This window comes from Calonectris borealis, chromosome 1, assembly GCF_964195595.1.
Source record: "Calonectris borealis chromosome 1, bCalBor7.hap1.2, whole genome shotgun sequence".
NCBI lineage: Eukaryota > Metazoa > Chordata > Aves > Procellariiformes > Procellariidae > Calonectris > Calonectris borealis.
Genome location: NC_134312.1, coordinates 14,158,933 through 14,182,963, shown reverse-complemented (window position 1 = coordinate 14,182,963; position 24,031 = coordinate 14,158,933). Strand labels below are relative to the sequence as shown.

The 24,031-nt window shown below is 39.4% G+C and overlaps 1 protein-coding gene across 2 annotated transcripts; it reads left to right on the top strand.

The window, feature by feature from the left end:
• The first annotated feature begins 1,766 nt into the window (after positions 1–1,766).
• NAPEPLD (N-acyl phosphatidylethanolamine phospholipase D) lies at positions 1,767–24,031 on the top strand. 2 transcript variants are annotated; one of them, XM_075144664.1, is made up of 5 exons: positions 1,767–2,030; positions 13,435–13,747; positions 19,834–20,480; positions 21,501–21,615; positions 22,903–24,031. In XM_075144664.1, exons 1-5 carry the CDS (start codon positions 1,831–1,833, stop codon positions 23,026–23,028), a joined length of 1,401 nt encoding a protein of 466 aa, XP_075000765.1. In that variant the 5' UTR covers positions 1,767–1,830; the 3' UTR covers positions 23,029–24,031. The 2 variants fall into 2 exon arrangements, with proteins under 2 accessions (XP_075000765.1, XP_075000775.1); XM_075144674.1 differs by lacking the exon at positions 1,767–2,030 and adding an exon at positions 2,038–2,259.

Sequence of the window (24,031 nt, the reverse complement as noted above, 5' to 3'; positions counted from 1 at the left end):
TCATGGGAATACTGAAACAGGAAACTAATTTAAAATTCTGGTTCTGTTGAAGAGCACATCCGAAGTCGAATTTTCTCATGTTGTGCACACTGGCATGGCAGAGTAGGTAATAAGTGCTGATATAGACTTCTAGTGGTGTCAGAAATTACTTGAACAACCATGTAATTCTTCACCAGTTGTTATACCGGAAAAGAGGTGTTCCCCCTTTCAAACTGAGAACCGCATGCTGCACAGACACCAGTTGTCTTTACTTACAGCCTCCAAATGTTGACATCTAAAGTGTACTACAGACAAAATGCATTTACTAAATGTTCAGGGCCTCCTGAACTGTGGCTTTTGCAGCACTGGTGACATACAAACTACTTCCAAAGGACATAAGGAGGCAGGTCTGCCTACCAGGAGATACTCAGCTGAAATGTAGGATGAGCAGCCCGAAACCACTACTGTTGGCAATCAGTTACTACCAGCCTGCAGGCACCTACCTAGAGGCTTGCACAAATTTCTATACATAAACACTAATTATTATTAACTGTTAATGGGCATTGATCAGAGGTATGGAGAGCAGCTTTATCATCTAACTCATTTAGTAGGTCTTAGATTCCATAAAGTAACAGTAGAAATAACTTCAATCAATATAGATTTGTGTTTAATAACATATGAGTAAAAGTCATTGCTACTACAAGGCCAGCTTAGCATTAGACATACTGTTAGGAGATGAAATGATCAGGAAATGTCAGGTAAGAAGAGCCAGAAGAAAGAAATAAATTAGGATTTTCCACTGGCAAAGGTCAGCAAATCCGCCTGACCATAAGCAACCAATACATACCTGTCTTCCTTGTACAGAACAAGATAACTTGGTAGTATTATCCTTCCTCTACCTTACAGAGACTAAGAGAATGATAGGTTAATGATAAGAAGAGTAAGGCTCATGTTTTTAGCCTCCCAAGAGCTACCTTGAGAACCTGGTAAGATTTCTGCAGTGATAAACTGGACATCCATTCCTGAGCTTCAAGACAAAATGTACATAAATGTGTTATCGGAGCTCCAGGTAGCCTTAGATTTCATATTGCTGCCATATATTTTTTTTTCCATATCACAGCTGCATAGCTTTGTCCTTTACTTTCCATTGTATTCTGTGCTTAAGGAGGTAAGGAAAGATTAAAAAAAAATACATATTTATTTCTGAGAACCTAATTTCTCTCGATTGGGTGCCTCAAAATCCCACGCTTCCCAGCCCATCGGCTGGAGTCGCCTGTGAACTACTCACAGGCGCGAACGGGGTTGAGGCAATGGTCGTAATCCAGCACGTGAAGAAACTTGGGCATGAGTTCTGACTTCCTAACGTAGGGGAAATGGCCACGGGGGCCTGCGAGGTGGCGTGGGCTCCGGGAGGGCGGCCATGCGTGGCCTTCCTCGGGTGCCGCACCTCCCCGAGTCCGGTACCCGCCCGTGATGGCGGCACCGCTTCAGGTTTCTGAGAAAACTGAGCCTAGGGAACTTTTCACCACAGCACCAGGTGGTCGGAGCCTGCTCGTACTCCCAAATGGGACTGCGGGCAGCGCTTACCAACCGTCGGAGCCGGACAGGAGCTTCCCTTTCCCCGAGGCCGATGAGCAGTCCGGCCTCCAGCGGCAGCGACCGGCTGGCAGCGCTGACGCTGCCCCGCTCATGGCTCCGGGCCCGAGGACGCCCGGCCGCCACGGCTCCCTCAGCGCCAGCCCCCCCCGCCGCCATCTTGCTAACGCGCCGCCAGGCGGCCCGCCGCCGCCGTGAGCCCGCGCACCCTCGCGGCCGGCGGGGCCCCGCTGAGCGCGGGAAGGCCGCCGCGCCATGGTGAGGAGCAGGGCGCTGTGGAGCTGCTGCCTGCAGCTCGCCGCGCTGCCCTCAGCGGCGGGCTGGTCAGGTGGGAAGCCGCAGCCGTTCGACGGCTCCTGCTGGAGAGCCGCGGGGCCGCCGCGGAGGGGGTGGAGCGGCACCATGGAGGAGGAGGAGGAGGATGAGTCTCCTCAGGGGCAGCAGCAACCCGGGAGGTGAGCGGCTCTCCGGCGGCAGGCAGCGCTCCGGGGGCGGGGGTCGCTGCCTCCGCGCCTTCCTGTGGGCAGGGAGGGACCGAGCCGAGCGGCGACTCGCGCCCGGAGGAGAGCACCTGCCCGACCTGCCGCCTTCAAAGCCCGGCTGGCGGCCAGGGGAAGGGGAGCCGGAGCAGCGCGGCGCTGCGCACCTGCTCCGAGCTCGGCAGCGGGACTTGCTAGACATACGGTACCGGGGTCCAGCCGGGCGGGTGTGGCGGGGGGAGCTGCGCTGAGCCGCTGCGGGAAGCGGCGGGGAGCGGAGCGGGTCCGGGGCGGGGAGCCCTGCCGGCGGCAGCGGGGCAGAGCGAATGCGGGCGTCCGCTCGGAAAAGTTAGGCGGTGGGCGAGGTGCGCGGGGCCGCCGAGCCCTGGCTCCTGGCCGGAGAGGAGCTGTGTAACCCGGCTCCCTCCTGCGCTGTCTCGGCCCCTGAGGCAGGTGTAGGCTGTCTGCGGCCGCCGTGCTGGCGCGGCGCGGGGCTCGCAGTGCCCCTGCCCGGGGAGCGGGCGGCTCGCTCCCGGGAGGTGCCGCGGGGGTTAGCGACAAATCGCGACTAGTGCCTGCTCCAGAAACAGTTGGGACGGGAGATCCTTTCATACCCGTGAAAGAAATCCTGGAAGAAAAAGCCCTACCTTCCCCCCGCCCTGCCGGCGGCAACGCTTTCCTTTCCCGTGAAATGACAGTGAAATATGCTGCAGTAGCGCCCAGAAAGGAACAAGTTATATAATCGCCGATAAAAAATACGCTTCATGGTATTGACGGTTTAGTGAATGTTTTCCTTTGAAAAGGAGGCACGACCAGATGTTTACCGCGAGCATTTTTCTTGCGTTATATAACGTAAATGCGAAGTGGAGGATATTAGCAAAGTCATTTAATGTAATTAGTTCAGTCAAATATTCTCAATGATCGGCAATTATCTCTAGTAAGGATTTAGGGAAAGTATTTGTTGAATGTCTTGACGGCATGCAGTTAAGTTCATGTTAAACTTCTGCAGAAATGGTTTTTCTAGTGGTGGTTATGATTTCTTACTCTTCTATTTGCTAAATGGCGCTTATGAAGAAGTTTTCAGTTTTAAAGGAAAGTACTATTTGTACTTGGGTATTTTTTCTTTCTTTTTCGAACTACACCGACTAAAGTGACATCAAAAACTAAAGGTAGCGACAGGAAATCACTTCTGTTTTCTGGCAAAAGACCCTTGAAAAAGAGTAATGTATTTTTTAATTCATAGTAGCAGCTTTATTAGTTAATAAAGTAGGAAGCCTGATTTCGTTTTATAGGTACGACTTTCAGCAAGACAAGAAGAAATAAGATTTTTATTTTATTAATGCAAGAATTATTGCAGCAGTTCTTCAGAAATGCCCAAAATGATCTGAAATTGAAATACCTATTATAAAAAGATTATGAGAATTTTGAATACCTGGAGATTGGAAAGCCCTGTCTGATTCACTCGCTGTGATGGACAGGACACGTTCAGGAGAGGAGGAAGTAAGAGATGACAGTGAAACTGTTCAAATACCAGTAACAGTTAATTGGGCTTCAGCTTGGCCCAAACCAAGAGAGCTCCGCAGCCTTTTTAAAAGGAAGCAATCCATTAGTATTGTTATTTTCTTCAGTTGTTTAATACAACTAAGTAGATTTGAGGAATAATCTCAGCAGAAATCTGCTGTTTCCTCAGTCTCTATAAGCTCAAGATTGAACCAAAACTGCTAATCCTCTATTCAGAAATAGCTTTTAAGTTCTTTTCTGCAAATGGGAAGGCAATTGTTTTGTCTGCGATGACAAAAATAGAAATGCTGCGATATTCATTAGTGCCTTTATATGTAATAACTGCTGTGAAATTTTTTTTTTTCCTTTGATCACATCTATAAATCCTTTCCTGATCTCACTTTTTTTTTTTTAGTCAATTGCTGCAAGTATGTAGCTTGCGGTATGCTGGCTACCACTGTAATCAGGGTTCTACTTCCAATATGCTCAGAGCCAGGATCATGGTAAATCACTTGTTCATCTTGTGTCTAAATGCAGCTTTGAGTAAGCTTTCTGTAAACCAGATGTTTCACTTGTTTTGAATATTCTTAGAAAATCTAGGAAAGAAGTTACATGTTATTTACTGTTTGCATGTAACATCTTAGTATTTAGCAGCTGTACAAAGAAGGGGTGATTTGGCTTTGAATAGCATACAACTGTGCCCAAACAGATAAACCTTACAAAGCCGTTCAGCAAGGAGAATTGCTCATTACCAGGTGATACTATGAAAACATTTTGCTGCCATTGTGTCCCTACTGTGAAAAACAAGGTTTGATAAGATGATGTGTGAGTGAAAAGTCAAGTAATAAGGAATGTATATTGAGATGTATATCAAAAGATTTTTCTTGTGTAAGACCTGTTACCGTGGTCGGAGCTCGTAGTGCTACTGTCTGCTGATGAGTAAGGCTTATGATAAGATTCCAGTTTTTATTGCTTATAATATTTGGAAATAGTTTCAGTTGTTTAGGTGGAAATCTCCCATGCTGTGGACTGGTTTTTGAGAGAGGGTATCAGTGAGGTTCAACTGTATCTGATAATGAGATTGTGGCAATAACAAGTTGTTTATGTGTGTCTATTTAGGTGTGTTTAAATGAAACACTTTTTCTCCTTAAAACATCTACATATTTAGGATGGTGCCTTGAAAATTACTAGATGGCTCACATTTGTGTTGGAAATGTGCCTTGACTCTTCCATAAGGGAAAAAAAAAAACCAAAACAAACAACTTTTAATATTAACACTTTTGTTGCTGACTAACAACCAAAGCACTTTGCATTTCATTTAGAAACATCGTAATCTAGAGTAATGGGGATAGAATAGAAAGCTGGTTATATACAGGAAGAAAGGTTGTCCTGAAAAATGTTAACGTGTTGTGATGTTTCCAGTTTCCTTGGGTATTTGTGTCTGATGTTCTACCATTTGTAATTTCTTTTAGTGGCTGTGTTTCAGTTAAAGAACCATAAGGGTGTTGTATCACATATGCTTTCTGGCTTTCCAGTATGAAGTTTTGGAGATTCAAAACTTTTATATTTGGAAAGGCTGATGACCTTCTAGCTTAAGTCATGTGGAAGATGGTCTTTGAACAGTTGCATTCAAGAAAAACATATTTTTCAAAATAGAAAAACTTCTATTTTCCTTGGATTTCATATGTTTGAGGTAAAATGTTATAAATAGTTCTATAAAATCCATGTATCTATGGGGTGGGTGTACATACATACACAGACAGGGAGAGAGAGAATGTTGTTGGGACAAGCAAAAGTTGAGTTTATGTTGAAATCTAAGTAGTTTTAGAAAGAATTTAGGGAAATATTTTCATATTGCAGAGAAATAACATTGGGTCCTATGTGCTTGGACTTTGAACTGAAGAGAGCGAATCAAATAGACAAACATTTAAATATGTATATAAACAAAATTGTATGACTGTGTACTAACTTAAAAATAAAAACTAGTTGAGTGCTTGGGCGTTACTGCACTTCCTGGACAACTGAGGTTTTATAGGGTTTTAAAGGATTATTCTTAGTGTGAGTCTACAGAAAGTTTGCATAGGAGTTTCTTCCTTTCTGGCATGGAGAGAAAAGGAAAAAGAAAATTAAAAGGTGTAGTAAATGAGGTGGAGATAGCAATTGCGCAGTTGCAGACATGAAAGTGCCAGAGTTGATTATAAATGAACTGCTTCAGATCCTGCTTTGCCACATGGATCCTATGGATCAAGGTTTTAACATGATTTCTATCCATTTTATGAAAACAGTTCTTACCTTGCCTCTATGGCCATGTGCTACACAGGAAATCGGATTTCTACCATAGTATGTGCAAGTGGAGCCTTAGTTTCATTATGTGTAGTAGTATTTATTTTTAGTCATATCTAATTGACATAAGATGTTAGATGGGAAACCTTTACCCTTAGGACAGAGTGGGAGCTTGTAATATTTTAAAATTTCATTTTAATTAAGAAAAACCTGTGCTAACAGCTTCAACATTACGTAATAACTTAAAATACTAAACCCAAGGTGCATAGGCTGTTACACATGGGAGTGGCTACAGTGTGTTTGTAAATGCTAACCTGTAAAGTTTGGTGGTTTTTTCTAACAGTAAGCCCCATCCTGGAAAGGTTTGGCTCTGTTATTAACTGTAGTCACATCATTAGACCAACTGAAACTGATGAACTACTTGTGTGCATAAATACTCATAGGAGTGGAGCTGGTGCCAGCACACTAAAGTTGGGGTCCAGACCCTGTAGCTGGATTGGTACAAGTTTCATGTTTGCTCTTTTGGAGCAAAAATTGAAACTTGAAATTCTGTACAAGTGTGAAGGGCCATCCATGGAGATTATCATTGCTGTTGGAATCCACCATTTATCTGTGCAGCTGTGTGCATGTGCTATCTTCTCTTATTTTTCTGTGGATTTTAAAAATTGTCTGCATTTGATTTGTGATCCAGTTATTGTCTTGCGTACCATAACACAGCTCTAATGCACAAACCTTGCTTCTGTATGTTGTCAGCCTGAGTCCTGCAGAGCAGGTAAGAAAACTTTTATTCCAGCTCTTGTTTTTAACATTCTTCCATATACATTAAGTGGTCATATGGAATTGGTTGTTTAGGGAGAGCAAAGGAAAGCACTTTCTGTTTTGGTGTAGGGAAAATTGACTCCTGCTTTCCTTTGGTGACTCCTTCAGCAATAGCACAGAATTACACTGCTCTTGTGCTTAATCATAATGATAGTCTAGGCTGCTCTTCTAAATGTGATGGCCACATGCCAACTTTTGGATACTTTTATTCAAGACTGCAGTAAAAGATGAGGGTAGAGAGGGAAATAACTTATTTTAATAGGCCTGTATAGCTAAAGAAATTGGCTACTGTATCTGCCATCTCTATTAGTATGCATGGCCCCTATGGACAACTACTGTCATGTCAGGGATCATAACCTAAAGAGAATGTGCATGTAAGAGAAAACTTCTCTAATGTTAAATACAGTTCGTAAACGTGTTTGGGGACTATAAAGTGCTCATATTAGACAGGCATAGTCAGCGTGGAAACAGAGGGAAAATAGTTACGTATCATCCCAGTTCCAGGAAGAGGCATCTTTATGCAGTTGATACAATGCCCATAGCTGATGAGATATAACTCAGGGTTGAGAAATAGCTGGCTCCGGGTACTACTGATGGACCTGACTCTAAAGCCTATATGCATTTGTATCCAGAGGCATATAAGGTTGTAGCTGATAGGCATTCGTAATGACTATGAATAACTTTCTGTCGGTTTAGTTCCCCTAATGAATGCCAGAAAAGCAGAGGTCGGAATGTGTAGTAACGGGAGTGGACTCTCTTTTGGGTGGTAGGTAGCTGTTGAATTTGCTTGGTTATAATATGAAACATCACTCTTGGAGGAGGCTGACAGAGAGTGAACCTGATTTGGTGGTGTATGTAACTGAGTTACGCTGAGAGAATTCTAAATGGAGGGTATTTAATAAATTACTTTTTCTCTAGCAGCACTGGCATAAGCAGTTTTTGTTTACAACAGTATATTCCTGTTCTCACCCTTCCCTGTCCTAGCCAGTTTGTTGGTATAAATACTTGCATGCTTACACAATGATGCAGGTGAAAAATAAATACTTCTCTAAGGGATGGGAAGGTAAGAAGTGACTATCGGCTAGATCAGTTTCTGGAACTAATTCACCATGTGGACACAAATGTTTGTTTGGCAAGCCTGGGGGAGTAAGGAGGGCAGAAATGGGTTGGCTCATGGTGATGGTTGCTTAAGTAATACAGCTGTTGTAAGAATATGCCTAACAACAGACGACCGTGGGTAGATGCTTCACATTTGTTTTATTTGTAACTAAAATTTTTTTCTCTGTAATGTCTGAATAAAACTTTGCTTTGTTTTACTGTTGATCCTCAAAACTAGGTCAGAATGGTAAAGGATTCATCCTAATTCTATGAGGTTGTTTATGGAGAAAGCTATTTCTGTTTCTGTTATCAACTCAGTTATTCATCTTTCTTTAACAGTACACAAGATCACAACAGTACACAAGATCCTGTAGAGTCAGGATACTTGCAGATCTGTTGAGAATAGAGGTGAACTGGGCTGGCAACCTATAGCTGTACTATGAAATGGGTGCATGCAAGAATAGAAGAAGGCTGTACTAGCATGGATTTTTTGTTTTGTGGATATTTGGAAAATATGGAAACAGAACATCACACAGAATCCTAAGCTGGCTGTTAAAATATCAAATAATTTGAATGAAAATTTCTGCACTGCTTGTTCTTGCTTGCAACTTTCAATGGGAAATCTCAAATAATAGAAGTATTTATAGATCAGCTAGTTGCAAGCTTGAGAGATCTTCTTTGTGTGAAATCCTAAGACCAGGAGTGTCTGAAATAATTGCTGTTGCAACTGCTGTTGTCATAAAAAAATATGTCTAGTGAAAGAAAACTTCTGAGTTGTGTAGCAGTATATGGTTTGCAGAAAGCTCAAGTTCTTGCTTTGGTAAGGCTACAGTGGTACGATGAACAGCCTGAAGTACTGTGCAATAAAAGTTTAAATGCATTCAGAATTTTCCAGTCTCAAACTGTTCATTAATTAAAGCAGACAATTTCAGACCTGAAGGAAAAATAAAAGCACAGCCAAAACTTAGCTGGCAGTCGTATGATAGTTGAGCGGGCGGAAGGCTTTTTTCAAAAAAGTACTTGTTATGCTCCCTAGTGTTTGCAAATACCTTACCTTTTAGCTGAAATCCTTTTTTTTTTTTTTTCCTTTTAGTTTCAAGCCAAAAGGTCTGCTTTTTGCAGTCTTAAAAAATACATATGTGGAAAGAAAACTTCCGAGTTGTGTAGCAGTACGTGTCTTGCAGAAAGCTCAGATTCTTGCTTTGATAAGGCTGCAGTGGCATGACGAAGCACAAACCAAACAAGTCTGCTAGGAATTGGGTGCTGTCCCTTTTAGGTGATGCGTAGTGCAGCCCAGTTCTGGATGTAGTCTATACAGAGAGACAGCAATTAGAAATGAACCAAACTCGTTGCTTCAAAAATAGAGAAAATTAAGGATATTTGGAAAGCTGTAGAATATTTGCAAGGTAAGTGTGAAGTTTTGTGGATGTTGTTGGGTTCCAGTAAACTATAGCTTCACAGTAACTCTTTCTTAAACTTTCTGGCTTATGAATTTGTTAAATAAGGACCATATTTCTATGTAGAAAAGGCGGATAAATCTGTTCTGGCAGACTTCATGGTTAGTAGCATGGCTATATGCTTAGTAGGGGGATCTACATCCATTTCAGTTATGGAGTAGTGGATGTTAGAGGAGACTGGGTGGAAAAGGTGAAGACTTGCACAATAGATTTTATGTCGATGCATTTCTTCTTCAAATACAGTTAAAATAATTTGGCTTGAAACTCTGCTGTGTTTAAAAGACAAATTTAAAAAGAAAAATTTTAATGTCAGAGTGCTTCTTGTCACGTTAATGTATCCTCTTTCCAACCTTCTTTTGGAACAGAAAGTATTAAAATGTTTAACTAAACTTTTAATTATTTTCCTAAATGAACAGGAGACTCGAAGCCAAAATGTTTGTATTCAAGTTTTCAGTTATATAAGCAATGTAAAATAAACAATTGACCCCAAACCTGTTGTCCTAAGGACTATATCCTGTTTACAGGTGTAAGCCTGTTTATTGTGACATAAGGCATGGATTTTCCATGCCATGTCCTGCCTGATCTACAACTTCACTCTTGCTTTGTGGATTAGTAGGGGCCCCTTCGTATTTGGTGCTGGAAAACCAGTTATGTGAGCTCTGTGTTTTGATTCTGTTAGGCTTCATCCTATTCGTCAGAGAGTGGTGTTCTTCCCCTCTGTCTAGAGTACCTTCTGGCTTCGGGGATTTGCCATGACTAATGGCCTCCTTCAGTAGTTTGTATGTCTTGGTCCATTTCCTTTTCTGAATTCAGCTGGAACAGTAAAGCACCTCTGAGCACGGAGAGGGTGGTTGCATTGCATCTTGCCTGACCCCTCTTACAAATGGTGGCAATCCACTTGCCCTTGTTTGGCGATAAGTCACCTCATCCTAAAGGATGGGTTCCATTTTTAAGAAAACAGTTTAATGCTTTTAAGTAGAATAGTAGTTTTCCTCTTTGTTTAAAAGTGTGGAAAATAGAAGATTTCTTGTGGAACCTTACAATCACAAATATCCACCAAGGAGATGACCCCTGCCCCCCTCCCAAGTGAACACAACTCTACTCCAGTTTGATTTTGGTGTCTCTATCACTCATAATTTGGTTGGCAATCCAGTGCTTAAATTTATTTCTTGAGTGTCAAACTATCATTTTTCTTGGGGAAGAAGTCGGGAAAGCTGGGACAAAAATCAGCTCATTTTTGATTGGGTATTTTCTAATATTTAAAACATAGCTGCCAAATCTCCTTGTCTGTAGAGGCTTTCTTTTGCAAAAGGGTAATTGGACTAATAACTGGTTGAGTTTTATTTTGAGCTAATGATTGCTGGCTCTCAAGAAATGATCGTCTACCATTCTTTAATAAGAAAATTAGATTTCTTTTACTGTATGCCATGAATATTCTAGGATAGATGTTACCAGTTTAAATGAAACAAATGAACTGGCAAAATTGATACTTCAAAGGAATCTGCGGTTCATCAGGAATACTTCATCAGTTAATTGTTTGTAAATGTGCCCTTTCTTATGCATGTAAAAGGGTTTAAAGTATTCTGTGAGCACTAAGGTCTTTTATCCCTTCAGTTGCTTATGGAATACTAATGAAAGTAATATATGTGCATCATGTGGAAAATATTTTGGCAGACAGATACCTGCAGTGCTTTAAATGCTTTGGCATTGTCTTTGTTTAATCAGCATAGTTGATCCCTACTTCCCCTAGAGGTTTATACTTTCAGAATAAGATCAAAGGTTTATATGAAAATTTAAGCAAAAGTAGAATTCACCTATTTTAGAGATGAATGAATAGATAAACAGAAGCTTAAAAATAAAACCTTAGGCACTCCGGTCTCTAATACAAAATGTCTTGCAGGAACAATAATTACAGTAGTTATATATATTTAAAAATCAGACATCTGAGATGTTAACAGAAGAATTTCCTTGAATTAAGTACCTATCTGATTAAACTTTTGTGATTTGTTTTCATGATGCTTTCTAGAAGAGTAGATGTTCTATGCTGTGTCTGCGTGCTTTGCTAAATTAATAAGCTGACTTGGCATTGAAAGTGCTCTTTGAGGAATGCCAAAAAAAAGAAACCCCTCTTAAGTTAAAGTAACAGTTAAAATATCCATTACAATTTTTGGGGTATTCTGTCTGCCTTTTTGTGGCACTGATTCTTTTTGTTACAATTTATATCTGCTTAAAATGGCATAGAGCAAGTTGGGTGGCTGTTCATTGAAGGCTGATTCCAGTAAAAGTTTAGTGGAATAGAGAAAAAAGCCGAGGCGTATCAACAGTTAAATTAAAATTATGATGCAGATGTGGTATATTATTGCTAAATAGAAAATACATAAATGGTGTGGTTTCAGTAAAATTACAGGGAAACTAGAGTACAAAGCAATTACATTAAAACAAGATTATGACCAAGAGTACTATTTACCAAAAAATCATACCAGCGATGTTTTCTGAACGTTGTTCATGCTTCTTTATCGGAAGTGAATTTTGATGCATTAATATTTTATCTCTACTGTGTGGCAAAATAATGGTTTTTTTTTTTAAGAAAATTGCACAATATTTATCAATTGTCATATCTTTGCAACTGACACCACACTTTCTGTTAGTAATCGGTTGCTGCTGAAATAGCAGGAACGGTCTCTACATTTGAAGTTAGAGCATCACCAATAAATGCATTTGCGTTCAATTTCATAACACTTATATGTGTGTAAAATCTTAGCTGTAATGTTGCAGTGACAATTTTCCCCCCCCCCTTAATAATTAACTTATGAGGGCACAGTGAGTTATGCATACCCAGCTACTTAGAAAATACCTCATTTAGGAAGTAATTTCCAAGAAAACTGTGGGCTTTAATTCTGTTCTCTGAAAATGTTGTTTGAGTGGACTGGCTTCGGTACATCAGCCCAATGCTTCTCATATGAGTATATAGCTAATTTTGAGTATCTGAGTTAATGAAATAGTAGATAGTCTAAAACGTGTGGTGGAGAGCTTTCCCCAGGACAAACTTCACAATTTGTTATTAAAAGTTATTCCTGCACCTAAGCAGTATATCATGCTGTCTGTTCATTACTGGTCATCTTCCAGTTTTTATCAGGTAGAGCTTGTAAGTGCCAGAAAGTTGTGTACTCTTTAAAATAGCAACCTTTTTTTTAAAAAAAAACTGTCAGAACAGTATATTTACTTTCAAATGAAATGTTGAAAGTAAATACAGAAACTGAAGCATTTAGCTTCAACTGAATTGCTTCAACAACTTTTAAATTAAAATAGAGGTATTTGTTTTTTTCCTACCTTGGATGTAGTGAGATCAATAGGACTCCCTATTCCTAAACTCTGCAACACTTAAGTGCAGCTTGGAATAAGAGAGTGACTACGGAGTTCACAGTTTTCTAAGAAATGTGCCAGAATTGTGATTTTATAGAAATAAGCTTGTCTCAGTTATTTTCTCACTTTTTTACATTTCACAATGGAATTAAGAACAGACATTGCAGCCATGATTTATTTGTGATATTCCAATTTTCTGTGGTCTTTCATTAGTCAGTTCAGTTAAATTTGTATCAAAATTGTATTTGAAACAGTTACTTTTACTGTTATTATAATAAACTTTTCTTTTGTTTTGGACAAAATAGGAAGCAGGACCAAACATCTTTTGTGTTCTGACTTTTCTGCATGTATGTGCATCTTATCAGTAGAAGTAACGTGTTGTTAGCAGCATGAGGCTGCTGCTCTTACTACAAAACAAAGTTACTGTATAGACAAATCCTATCAAGGTACTGTATAGTTCCAGTGTCTCTTGCGCAGGTTTGCAGGATGGTATTACATCAGGCACTAAATGTCATAAGTTTCAGGAGGAACTTACTGTTCTTCCAAAATGTAAATTAAGGAACCCTTCCCCCTCACTCTTGCAGCTGGTAGATAATAGTGTTAGTAGCTGAAGCTGTGCATACTGGGGAGTAAAATTCTGTCTGAACTACAAAGAGATCTCATGTCTACTTGCCACAGCATGTTTTTGAAGTCTTTTGTGTAATAGCAACTGTTTCAAAAGCATATTTTGTTGAGCAAAAAATACAGTAGATCATAAAATGAGAAGGGCAGGCTTATTTCTAGTGTGTGTGAGAACATTCAATCTTATGAATGTTGATGTTAGTCCAAGAAAAGATTGATTAATTTAAAATTTATTTTAGTTCTCCTCAAAAAGATATGGATAAGAAAATAGGTGAAGAGCAGCCTTTGACTGCGTGTAACCAGTACCCTAAAGAAGCGGTGAGGAAACGTCAGAATTCGGGTCGAGGTTCCAGGGGCAGCGATTCTTCCAGGACCTCCAGGAAAAGCTTCAGGCTGGACTACAGATTAGAAGAGGATGTAACTAAATCAAAGAGAGGCAAAGATGGGAAGTTTGTCAACCCATGGCCAACATGGAAATCGCCAACCTTGCCAAATATTTTGAAATGGTCCCTCATGGAAAAAAATAACAGCAATGTGCCATGCTCAAAGCAGGTAAGTACTTGCATGTTTTCTGTTCTTGATGTAGACTGCTTTTACCTCTGCTCTAATCAATAAAATAAGACAGTTTCTAACTACTACTTATTAGGCATCTTTTGGAAACTTTTCTAAGTGTTGTTTTTCTAATTCTTATTATCACTTTATTCTTTTCAAAAGGTGGGTTACTACTTTCTGCCTCTTTAATTTTTTTCTCCTTTCTGTTAGTTCCGCACTCTTTGATTTATGCAGCTCTGTTTATATTTACAAAACCAGCAAAAATGGCACCCTAGCTCAGTCATAAACTTAGAGTTACACTCTTTCCAACAGGTGTTGCCTTATGAAGCATGCTACTAACATTATTTGTATTGGATGAAACAGCGGTGGCACATCTCATTCTAAAAAATTTGCCTTTTCTTTTTTCCAGACTGCCATTTACTACATATGTTACATCTTTTTCATAAAAATGTAATAAATAGTTGCTGTCATTTACTTATGGAAGTGTTTGCAAATCTATGTTTTTCTGTTTCAATACACCAGGAGAAAAAATTGCATGTTAAAACTAACCTGAGCAAGTATTTGTACTGAAATACTAAAGGTACAGTGCCAGTTTAATGGGAAACACCATCATTTGTTCTTGGTGTATTGCTTCTGTCAGATATTGTATTTAAAGAAGGAGGCGGGGGAAGCAACCTCTGAGAGAAGCTTCTTTTCCATGAAGAGTAATGGATACTGGAAAGCTGCGGGTTATCTTTGTGGCCACAACAAGTGTTATGATGGTTACAGTTTTGACAGTTAGGATTACTTCTCAGTGTATTTTCTAATGTGTTGACTGCACTTCGGAAAAGCTGTGCTGGGGGGTCCACAAGCAGGAAAAGCATCTTTGAACAAATAGGTGTTAATAATGCTCTTAAGCATCCAAGGCGGCAAGCATAAGCTATAAATCTCACAGGCAGTATTTAGCAAAGAGCTTACACTTTTCATTTTTATTTTATGTGAATTAATTGTGAAGGAAGGAATTTGATCAGCTTTACAGAGAGGAAGGCCATGTTACTTATTAACACATGGTGGTCAGAGGCTTGGGGATTCTTTTTAAGGATATGTGGCATGGAACATGTTTAAGGGGGAAATAATCTTGGCTGTAATTGTTCTATAATAATAACAGTTTACTTCGGAAAGAAGCACAACAAACCTATTTTGGTCTTGGGATCCCTTCTAGCAATTTACTGTTTTAAATTTGGTGTCTTGCTTCTAGACGTTATCTGCACCTTGTAGTAGTAACAGCGGTTGTGTCTCACTTAGTGTGTACAGCTTTCTAGGCAGTGTGCTGCATTACTTTGGCCACATTTTTGTGTAAAATTCACACTTTGGCTTTTTCAATTGCCTTTGACCGTTGCCCTATTCTGTATGTGTATAGCAGGCTTCGTATTTTGCCAGAAACCTGGTTAGTGACTGAAGTACCTGGAAGGCAGTGCTGAGGTGTACTACAGAGCGCAGAATATACAGCTCTGATGGCAGTGGAGAACTGCAGCACTCCCCTTTAATTTACAGATTATCCCTGCAATAAAGGATGATTACAAAGAAATCTACACTGCACCAGTTGTAAAGCTCTCTCTCTGACCCAGTTGGGATTCATTTTGGACTAATTTTATTGCTTTGCATCTGAAATTTTTTAATTAAGTGCCTGCAATTATTCAGGAGCTCAGTGAAGTTAAATCAGAAATGGAAAAACCTAGATAGAGATCAATGAAATGCAATTCTTGGGTCCTCAGCCATTTCGATGCTTGTTCCAGCTATGTTTGCTCCACACCTAAATCAACCTGTAAAGCACTTCTAAGCTTGTTTAAAATTCAAGCTAAGGGCTCCGTACTTTACTTAGCACTGCTAGATAGCATATCCTTCAAGCAGACTCCTACTTCAGTTGAGTGTGCCTAGTGATACCCTGCTATGCTGGGCAGGTTCAGTTTATCTGTACCGAGTGCTTTGCATATGTAAAAAAAGCATATTATCCAGGATATGTACTTCACTGTGTAAAAGTTATATATATTATAATCATGCCTTCACAAGAAGCCTCTATCATTATCCAGAATGCATAGACTTTTTGTATTTTCATTACAGGCCTTATTAATAACTCTTTTCAGTGCTGTTGAAGTGTCTTTAATTATTAGTTGTTGGATCAACAATTTAGATTGTTCTCGTTTCTTCAAAATCCAGTGGTATTCCAGTATGCACTAAGCGCCAAAAATCCTAAGCTAATTAGCTAGTCTTACCAAAGTCCGTCATGTGTTTCTTCTTGCTTTGCATTAGGAAGGAAAGAAGAACATGGGAGGGGGAAGGGGCACAGCAGGAGGAATTTTTCTATTACTCCAGTGATGAATAAAAGACAGTATTAGGCACATTTCACTTATGTTGGTAGCTGATTTGACATTAATGCCATATTTCAAAGATCTGTCGTAATTCTTGTAGTATTAATATGTTTCTGGTTAGTCTGACAGAGAACAAAATGTACTATAGCAGGATAAAGGTTCCATAAGATTATGTATTTTGTTCATTATGTTGTTTTATCCTGTTGTATGTGTTTTAAGAATTTCATATGACGTATACTGCCAAGAGAACTTGTGTTTTAGTTTGAAATATTATGAGTTGAGTAATGAGTCCTTATTGCCTTAAAAAGTAATTTTGGGGATTTTAGTGTACTTTTCTAAAATAGTAAAAAAAAAAAAAAACCACAACAAAAAACCAACCCAAACACAAAAAAACCCAAACCCAAAACCCACACAGTGAGAAGTAATTTCTTTAGCTATTTCCCTGTGTGATTTACTATGATAGCTCAAAATTGTAATGCCTGATTTCTGATCTCATCACCTGAGGAATCTCTGATTTGGATCAGATGCCTGTGTATCACAAACCTGTAGATCTCATACAGAGTCAGTGCTTTACAAGTTATACTGCCGTTGTGCTCTTGGTTTGCCTTGAATTTTTGTTTACAGAATTTCGTTTAAATAGGTTAGGATACTAGTTGTTTGAACTGTGCTACCCTTTATTTATCAATCTTCCTGTCTGCATGTCCTTTACAAATGCCTTTTAGAGTCATTAATTTTATCTTTAAATCAACTGTTCAAAATATTTAGTAGTGTCCGTCCTAGTGACATCCCTGTAGAGCCTTTAATAGTGCAAATGTGTCGTAGTTTGACCCCAGCAGGCAGCTCAGCCCCACCCAGCCGCTCACTCACTCCCCCCCGGTGGGATGGGGGAGAGAATCAGAAAGGTAAAAGTGCAAAAACTCGTGTGTTGAGATAAAGGCAGTTTAATAGGTAAAGCAAAAGCCGCGCACACAAGCAAAGCAAAACAAGGAATTCATTCACCACTTCCCATGGGCAGGCAGGTGTTCAGCCATCTCCAGGACAGCAGGGCTCCATCACGCGTAATGGTTACTTGGGAAGACAAACGCCATCACTCTGAACATCCCCCCTTCCTTCTTTTTCCCCCAGGTTTATATGCTGAACATGACGTCATATGGTATGGAATATCCCTTTGGTCAGTCGGGGTCAGCTGTCCCAGCAGGGTCCCCTCCCAGCTTCTCGTGTACCCCCAGCCTACTGGCTTTGACGCTGTGTAAGCACTGTTCAGAATAGCTGAAACATCAGTCTGTTACCAATACTGTTTTGGTCCCAAATCCAAAACACGGCATCATATTGAGCTACTCTGAAGAAAATTATCCCAGCTAAAACCAGTATGATATGTTTAAGTCCCAGTTAAGAACTCATTATTCACATCTGCCAGTTAGCTGGTTCTTAATCCATTTAGTATTGTTTGTTAATATTGCGAGATACTAATTTTAAAAACTAGTTTGTGTCAAATGTCAGCAAAAATAAAGAGGATTCATTTAGAGTTCTCAGAATAGTTTGTAGTCTACCTTTAAAAACAACTACTTAAAAACATTTTCCATAAAAAATGTACTTGCTGACCTAAATTGCATTATGACAATTAATTATTAAATTCCATAGCTGAGTTTAACTTACTTGATGTAATCTGACTTGTTGACTTAACCATGTGTAATTTGGTGGGTTGTCCCAATTTCCATTTTTCAGTATTATGTTAGTTTTGTGGATCTTCCACTCTTTTTTTCAAATAAAGTGTCACAATATAACACTCTGTGCTTCAGTTTTCTCCTGTCAGTGTCGTTCCCATGTTCTTAGAATGAAATAGAGATAAGAAAGTGATGTTTCTTTCTTGGAGAAGCAGCAGTTTGTCTCAGTCTAATACTCATACTCTGTTTATTTTTGTATGAATTAAGCGATTGTATTGTACTAACCTTATATTCAGCTTTATAGAAGGTTATCTATTTCTTGTTCCTGGAGATGGTAATGAAACTTTTTCAGTAGACATGTCCTGTCCATTAGCTCTCAGAAAAAGCAGTTTCATTAATATTTTATTACTTACAGTAGGATTGCAGGGGGGTGGGGTGTGTGTGTTTGTTTTTCCCCAACATATGCCCTCCAAATCAATAAAATACTGTGGAGAAAGCAACTTTCCTGAAGCTGTCAGGACTGTTTTAGCAAGGGAAATCCTAGACTCCTAAAGTGTTACAGCATCAGCTGGGCTTTTAAGGGAGCGGGAGGTTAGCTCTGTATAAGCTCACTGCTAATCTACTGTCCTAGACCTAGAGAATGAGAGCAGCAACCATGATAGGGAGATTCTGACTAGGAACCAGAAGTGCTGGGACATCTGTGATTTCCAGGGAGAGAAGAGTGTCACGAGTCTGTGGAAGATGCCTAACATAGGAAAAATTTTTTAAAGTGATGCGAGGAGTTCAGACCAGAGCTGTTTGTGAGGAGAGCCTTAGCCACACTGTGGCAGAGCTGGAGATGGTCAGGAACCCCGAGAAGACTTTTTGTTTGGTTGTTTTTTTTAATAGGAAAACTCTTTAATTATTACAAATAAAGCTTCTGCATAAGCATCTCAACCAAACTGCAGTGAAGAATGTAACTCCTGTTCAAAGTGAGAGAATAAGCAGTGGTTTGATGATGAGTTTCAGTAGATAATGTACAGCCATGGCCTCCTTTGTGCCAACTGTCCTCTTGAGGCTGCACATAGAGTCAAATTTGGAAGCCGACTGAGCTGAAAGCTGTCTATTTTCCTTGTAATGTTCAGCTGGATCGGTTCTCTGACCTGTCAGATTTGAGTGGGGACTGCAAAAGCATTGAGGCTGGAACAAGAGGGCAAATGGGGGAAGATTTCCATAACTTTGTAACACAGGTTGATTTAAGTCATTCATGGGACTGCATCCTGAACATACAGGGAGATCAGTATAGTTATTTATTTATAGTAATAATTGAACTTGCCTAGAAGGCTTCAATAAAACATCGCAGGAAGCATAGCTAAGTGCCTAAAGGACCGTCTTAAAAATGAGATCTGAGTTTTAGTTTGTGTTTCACGAATGTTCATTGAATTATTGGCAGGATAGAAAGAGAGAATGGTAAAAGCTAACATTAGCCAAGTGAGGTTAACCTCCATGAGCTGCTTCTATACGTAATGGAGAGCGAGGGTCTGCTAAAGGCGAATAGAACAGAGCTTTTGCAGAATGCTGTTGGGAACATTGCATTCTCTTTCATCTGTGGGTTTGTGACTTTTTTGTGCTGGGACTTAGGGGATGCATCATTTAGTTGCATGAGCTAAACTTGAGCATTTGTTACAGTAAGTGTGTGTGTATATATATATTCTTTTCCAGGTCAGGAAGGCCAACTGATTGCAGAGCTTTTCCCAGGATGGTGTTAGTGCCTTGCAGTGCTTTCATTGCAATGCTTTCAGACTCTCTTTCTATATTTGTAGGTCTTCTGGCCTGATGGGATACTCTCGAGCTCTCTCTCCTCTCTCTTGACAGAGTGAAAATATTACAAAAACCTAAGATGAAATTAGGAGGAAGTAACGGGGAAAATGATCATTAAAAAGGCATCTGTTTTGTGTTTTAGTTCTCTGGTTGCCTAAAAATATAAACAAAACGCAAGTCTTGACTGTAATGATTTGTGCCTTGTATGCAGTTTTTGTTCCGTGGCCAAGTACATTCTGAAATCTCTCATGCATATTGTGTTCTTTTTTGCTAGGAACTCGATAAAGAGCTTCCAGTATTAAAACCTTACTTTGTTCAAAAGCCGGAACTTGCTGGGAAGACAGGAACTGGTATGCGAGTCACGTGGTTGGGACATGCCTCAGTTATGGTGGAAATGGATGAACTTATATTTCTTACTGACCCGATCTTCAGCCAGCGAGCTTCCCCTACTCAGCTGGTGGGTCCCAAGCGCTTCCGAGGACCTCCGTGCACAGTAGAGCAGCTCCCCAAAATAGATGCAGTCATGATCAGCCACACCCATTATGATCATTTGGACTACAACACTGTAATGAGTTTAAATGAACGCTTCGGGAGTGAGCTGCGCTGGTTTGTGCCTCTGGGGCTCTTGGACTGGATGCAGAGATGTGGTTGTGAGAATGTGATTGAACTGGATTGGTGGGAAGAGAACTGCGTCCCCGGTCACGATGCGGTAACTTTTGTCTTCACCCCTTCTCAACATTGGTGCAAGAGGACTGCGACAGATGATAACAAGGTTCTTTGGGGCAGCTGGTCTGTCTTGGGACCTTGGAATAGGTTTTTCTTTTCAGGAGATACTGGATATTGTGTTGCTTTTGAACAGATAGGTAAAAGGTTTGGACCTTTTGATCTTGCAGCCATCCCCATTGGAGCTTATGAGCCAAGGTATGAAAATCAAAGTTTGATCAAAATACATAAATGAAATGATATACTGATGACAAAAAAATACACCCAGAAGTGAAAACTGTAGGTATACTTATATTAAGATTTTACAACAAATTATAGAGGCAAAAGAAGGAGATTGCTGAATGACAATAAAAAAAGCAGGCAATCGGATGATGGAGCTGAAATGTGTAGGATACTTGCCTGTGTATCCCTCTTGGAGGGTTTTTTTCCTTCAGTCTTAAGCAGAGCAAGGATGAATCGGCTGACTTCCATGAAAAATGTTGACTGAAAATCTAGAATTACTTTGTGGCTTTTTCTTTTAAGTAGCATCACTTAATCCAACCCATCTAGATGTATGCAATTTGCAGCATTTTTCTCTTGCTTCAGTCCTTACACTGTTTTTGCAACTTATCTGGAGATAAAGATGAATCCTTTATAGAGTGTGAAAGATCTGTTTGTTTAAGCATCTGTATCCTACTTATGAAGGGTATCTAAACTTTTAGATGATAATGCTCATATAATGCTGGAAGCAGAGCATGTATAGGCTGGGAAAGGAAGATAGGAATCAGAATAATGTGGTAAAAATCTGGTATCTTTCAAGAATTGCCAGGTTCTCTCTTCTGCTTTACCACCTGTTCCCTTTAGGCTATCTTCTGAAGCACAGAGTTTTTGGTGGGTGCTGCTAGCGTGAAATTTTTTCATGGATGGATTTAAATCTACGGCCTTAATGCCTCAAGGCACCAGTAATGTGTCCTTATACTATTAAAAATATAGATAAGAAAAAAAAGTTTGAAAAGAGGAGTGAAATACATGAACTGCTGTTTTGTGGGTATGTTGGTATATTCCAGCTTGTTGATTTTTAGTGTTCTGTATGTTGTTCAGACATACATGTGCCATAATTTTTTTGATTAGGTGAACTTTTTTTTTTTAAAGATTCTTTGCAACTTACCCAATGAAAGTAAAGAAGAAATCTTGCACTGAATTAGGCGACACAAAAAAATTTACTTTGTGTTTTGGTAGGTGGTTTATGAAATACCAGCATGTGGATCCTGAAGAAGCAGTAAGAATCCATATTGATGTTCAAGCAAAGCAGTCTGTAGCAATTCACTGGGGGACCTTTGCTTTAGCAAATGAGGTAAATTTCAATACTATACATGAGCTCAGATTTCCTGAGTACACAGTCATTAATGAAGCTTTGCTCTTGCAGTTTAACCTACGCATCTGTAAATGTATACTTAAAATGTAATCTTTGTATGAGTGAAAAGTTGTTACTGTATGTACTGCAGTTAAAAACAATGCTTAGCTTTTCATAACCAATCACATAAAAGGTTTCCACAGTTAAGATTGATTTGAAAGTACACTTATTGAAACAAATGTGGAGGATTTCTGATATCCAAAAGCTGAGGAACATGAAAGCTGGGGACACGTTATGCAGTAATAAAAGTAAACTCAGCAGTGCGTCACTTGGAGACAGTAACAATTGCATACTTGTAGGTCAATACAGTATTTATTAATCTGTCTAGTAAATAAATTGAATGGTATTTTTGATGGTTGATTCATAGTTAAATACCAGCAAGAATATGAAAAACTGAGTTATTCTGAGTTGCTGATTTTTTGTTTATTTTTTTATTCCTCCTCCTGCCCCCTGCGAAGTCCCCAGTTCTAATAAGGAGGTTACCCAGGTACCTTAACAGTGACTAAAAATGCAGTAAAAGGGAAGTGTCTACATCTACTTTGATACACCTTGTCTGGTAGCCGTTTTTCAACTTTATCTTTGCATCAGTTGCACCACTTTATCTTATAACTCGGGCCTGATGCTGTTAGCTATGTTCACCTGGTATGTCATGTTTTCTTTAACTTGGATATAACATTTTCTATCCACGATGCTTCTAATAAGCTGTGTCACTAGCGCCCACGGTACAAATGCTATTGTCTATTTAGAAGCACAAAAAAATGGATGATTTCTCCCTGATGATGCCTTTTCTGACATGTAACAAATACAGTGAAGTAACTTCAGGGGGACCTCATTGAAATGGCACTAGTTTTTAAACAGTAAAGCTGACAACTTTGTTTTACTCACCGAGCGAAAGCGCCATCTGCTGACCTGTTAACCCTTCCTCCTCTGGGCTAGCCACAAGGAATCGCCGTGTTTCTGCTTCTGAGAGATCTCTTCAATACATTGAAGAGGGCTGAGTTTTGGATGATAGGTTGTGCCCTGCTAGTTACTCTACAACCGTAAATCAGCATTCTTATCGTTTAAAAACTGAAAATGAAACCAAACATTTTAATTTGACAAATATATCCCCCCCTTTTTAGAGAATGTTTAAAAAGTAAACCATTTCTTGTTTAGAGCAGTGATATTCTTTTTTCCCCCAAATGCCGCGGTGGTATCTTTTCCCTCATATTATTCTTACTTTTCCAGTATTACTTGGATCCTCCAGTTAAACTGAATGAAGCTCTTGAAAGATATGGCTTGAAAAAAGAAGACTTCTTTGTCTTACACCATGGAGAATCACGGGACTTGAGTACAAATGATGGATTTGAGTAATGAAACAATAGCAGTTCCTTGTAAGCTTTGTTTGATTTGAACTAGCAATTAATGTTACAAATATTAATATGATGTATTTACAAAGTAGATTTTTTGGAGTGAATTGGATTTTTAGGTGCCAGGTTTGTCAGTTTCAGAACTAAAACGTGCATACCAATTTCATGATAAATTTTACTAGTTATATTGTTTATACATTTTGAGAGGTGATCCAAAACCTGGTTAATATGTAAGGTATTGTCTGGGAATAACTTGCAGTTTCAACTCTTATGTACACCACTGATAAATTACTGTTTGTTTTTCTTTTTAAAACTCTTCATCTTACCTGCAACAGCAATAATAACCTCAGCACAGGACATAGTCTTAGAATTAATGGCTGACTTGAATTAGTCATTGTTAGAATGTCATCTCCCACTTGTTAGCCATTAATCTTCAGGTTATGCCCTGTACCTTGATAGCTTCACTGTATGTTTTGTGGGTGGAGTCTTCCAATACAGCTGTGTTGTTAAAGCACAAGCACAGTAAAATAACTATTTTACTGAGTGCTTCTACATTTTCATATATTGACGAACCACAAAAGCTGAATTTTACAATGATCTAAAAAAACGTGCCTTGTAAAGAGAGAGATAATTTAATATTGCATCATTGATGTGTAAAACTTACTGCTGGCCAGAGTATCTGCACACTTCCATTGTTTTGTCAATATTTTTAAGTTAGGCCTGAATGTGTCTACAATATCTTTCTTGTCAAATGCAGTACATGAAATCGAAGAATCCCTTAATGGCGCTTGTCTTTGCATTGACTCAGCCTATTATTAAGAACTTTTTTTTTTTTTAGTGAAAAGTCTTAAGCAAGGGCTGTGGTATTTTTTCTTATAGCTTCCTTATAATTTTAAAGTTGAATGAGAGATTACAACATTGTTCAGTATTGTAAAACTTGGCTAAATGTATCTCTATGAAATTGCCATGCTAATTTACAGAATTAAAGCCTACTGTTGCCAATAAAA

Bases quoted from the DNA above. Each gene is read 5' to 3' on its own strand.
- NAPEPLD (XM_075144664.1), top strand. From the start codon at position 1,831: ATGGTGAGGAGCAGGGCGCTGTGGAGCTGCTGCCTGCAGCTCGCCGCG. The intron at 20,481-21,500 runs GTATGAAAATCA...GTGTTTTGGTAG, and splicing joins ATTGGAGCTTATGAGCCAAG to GTGGTTTATGAAATACCAGC. The intron at 21,616-22,902 runs GTAAATTTCAAT...TTACTTTTCCAG, and splicing joins CCTTTGCTTTAGCAAATGAG to TATTACTTGGATCCTCCAGT.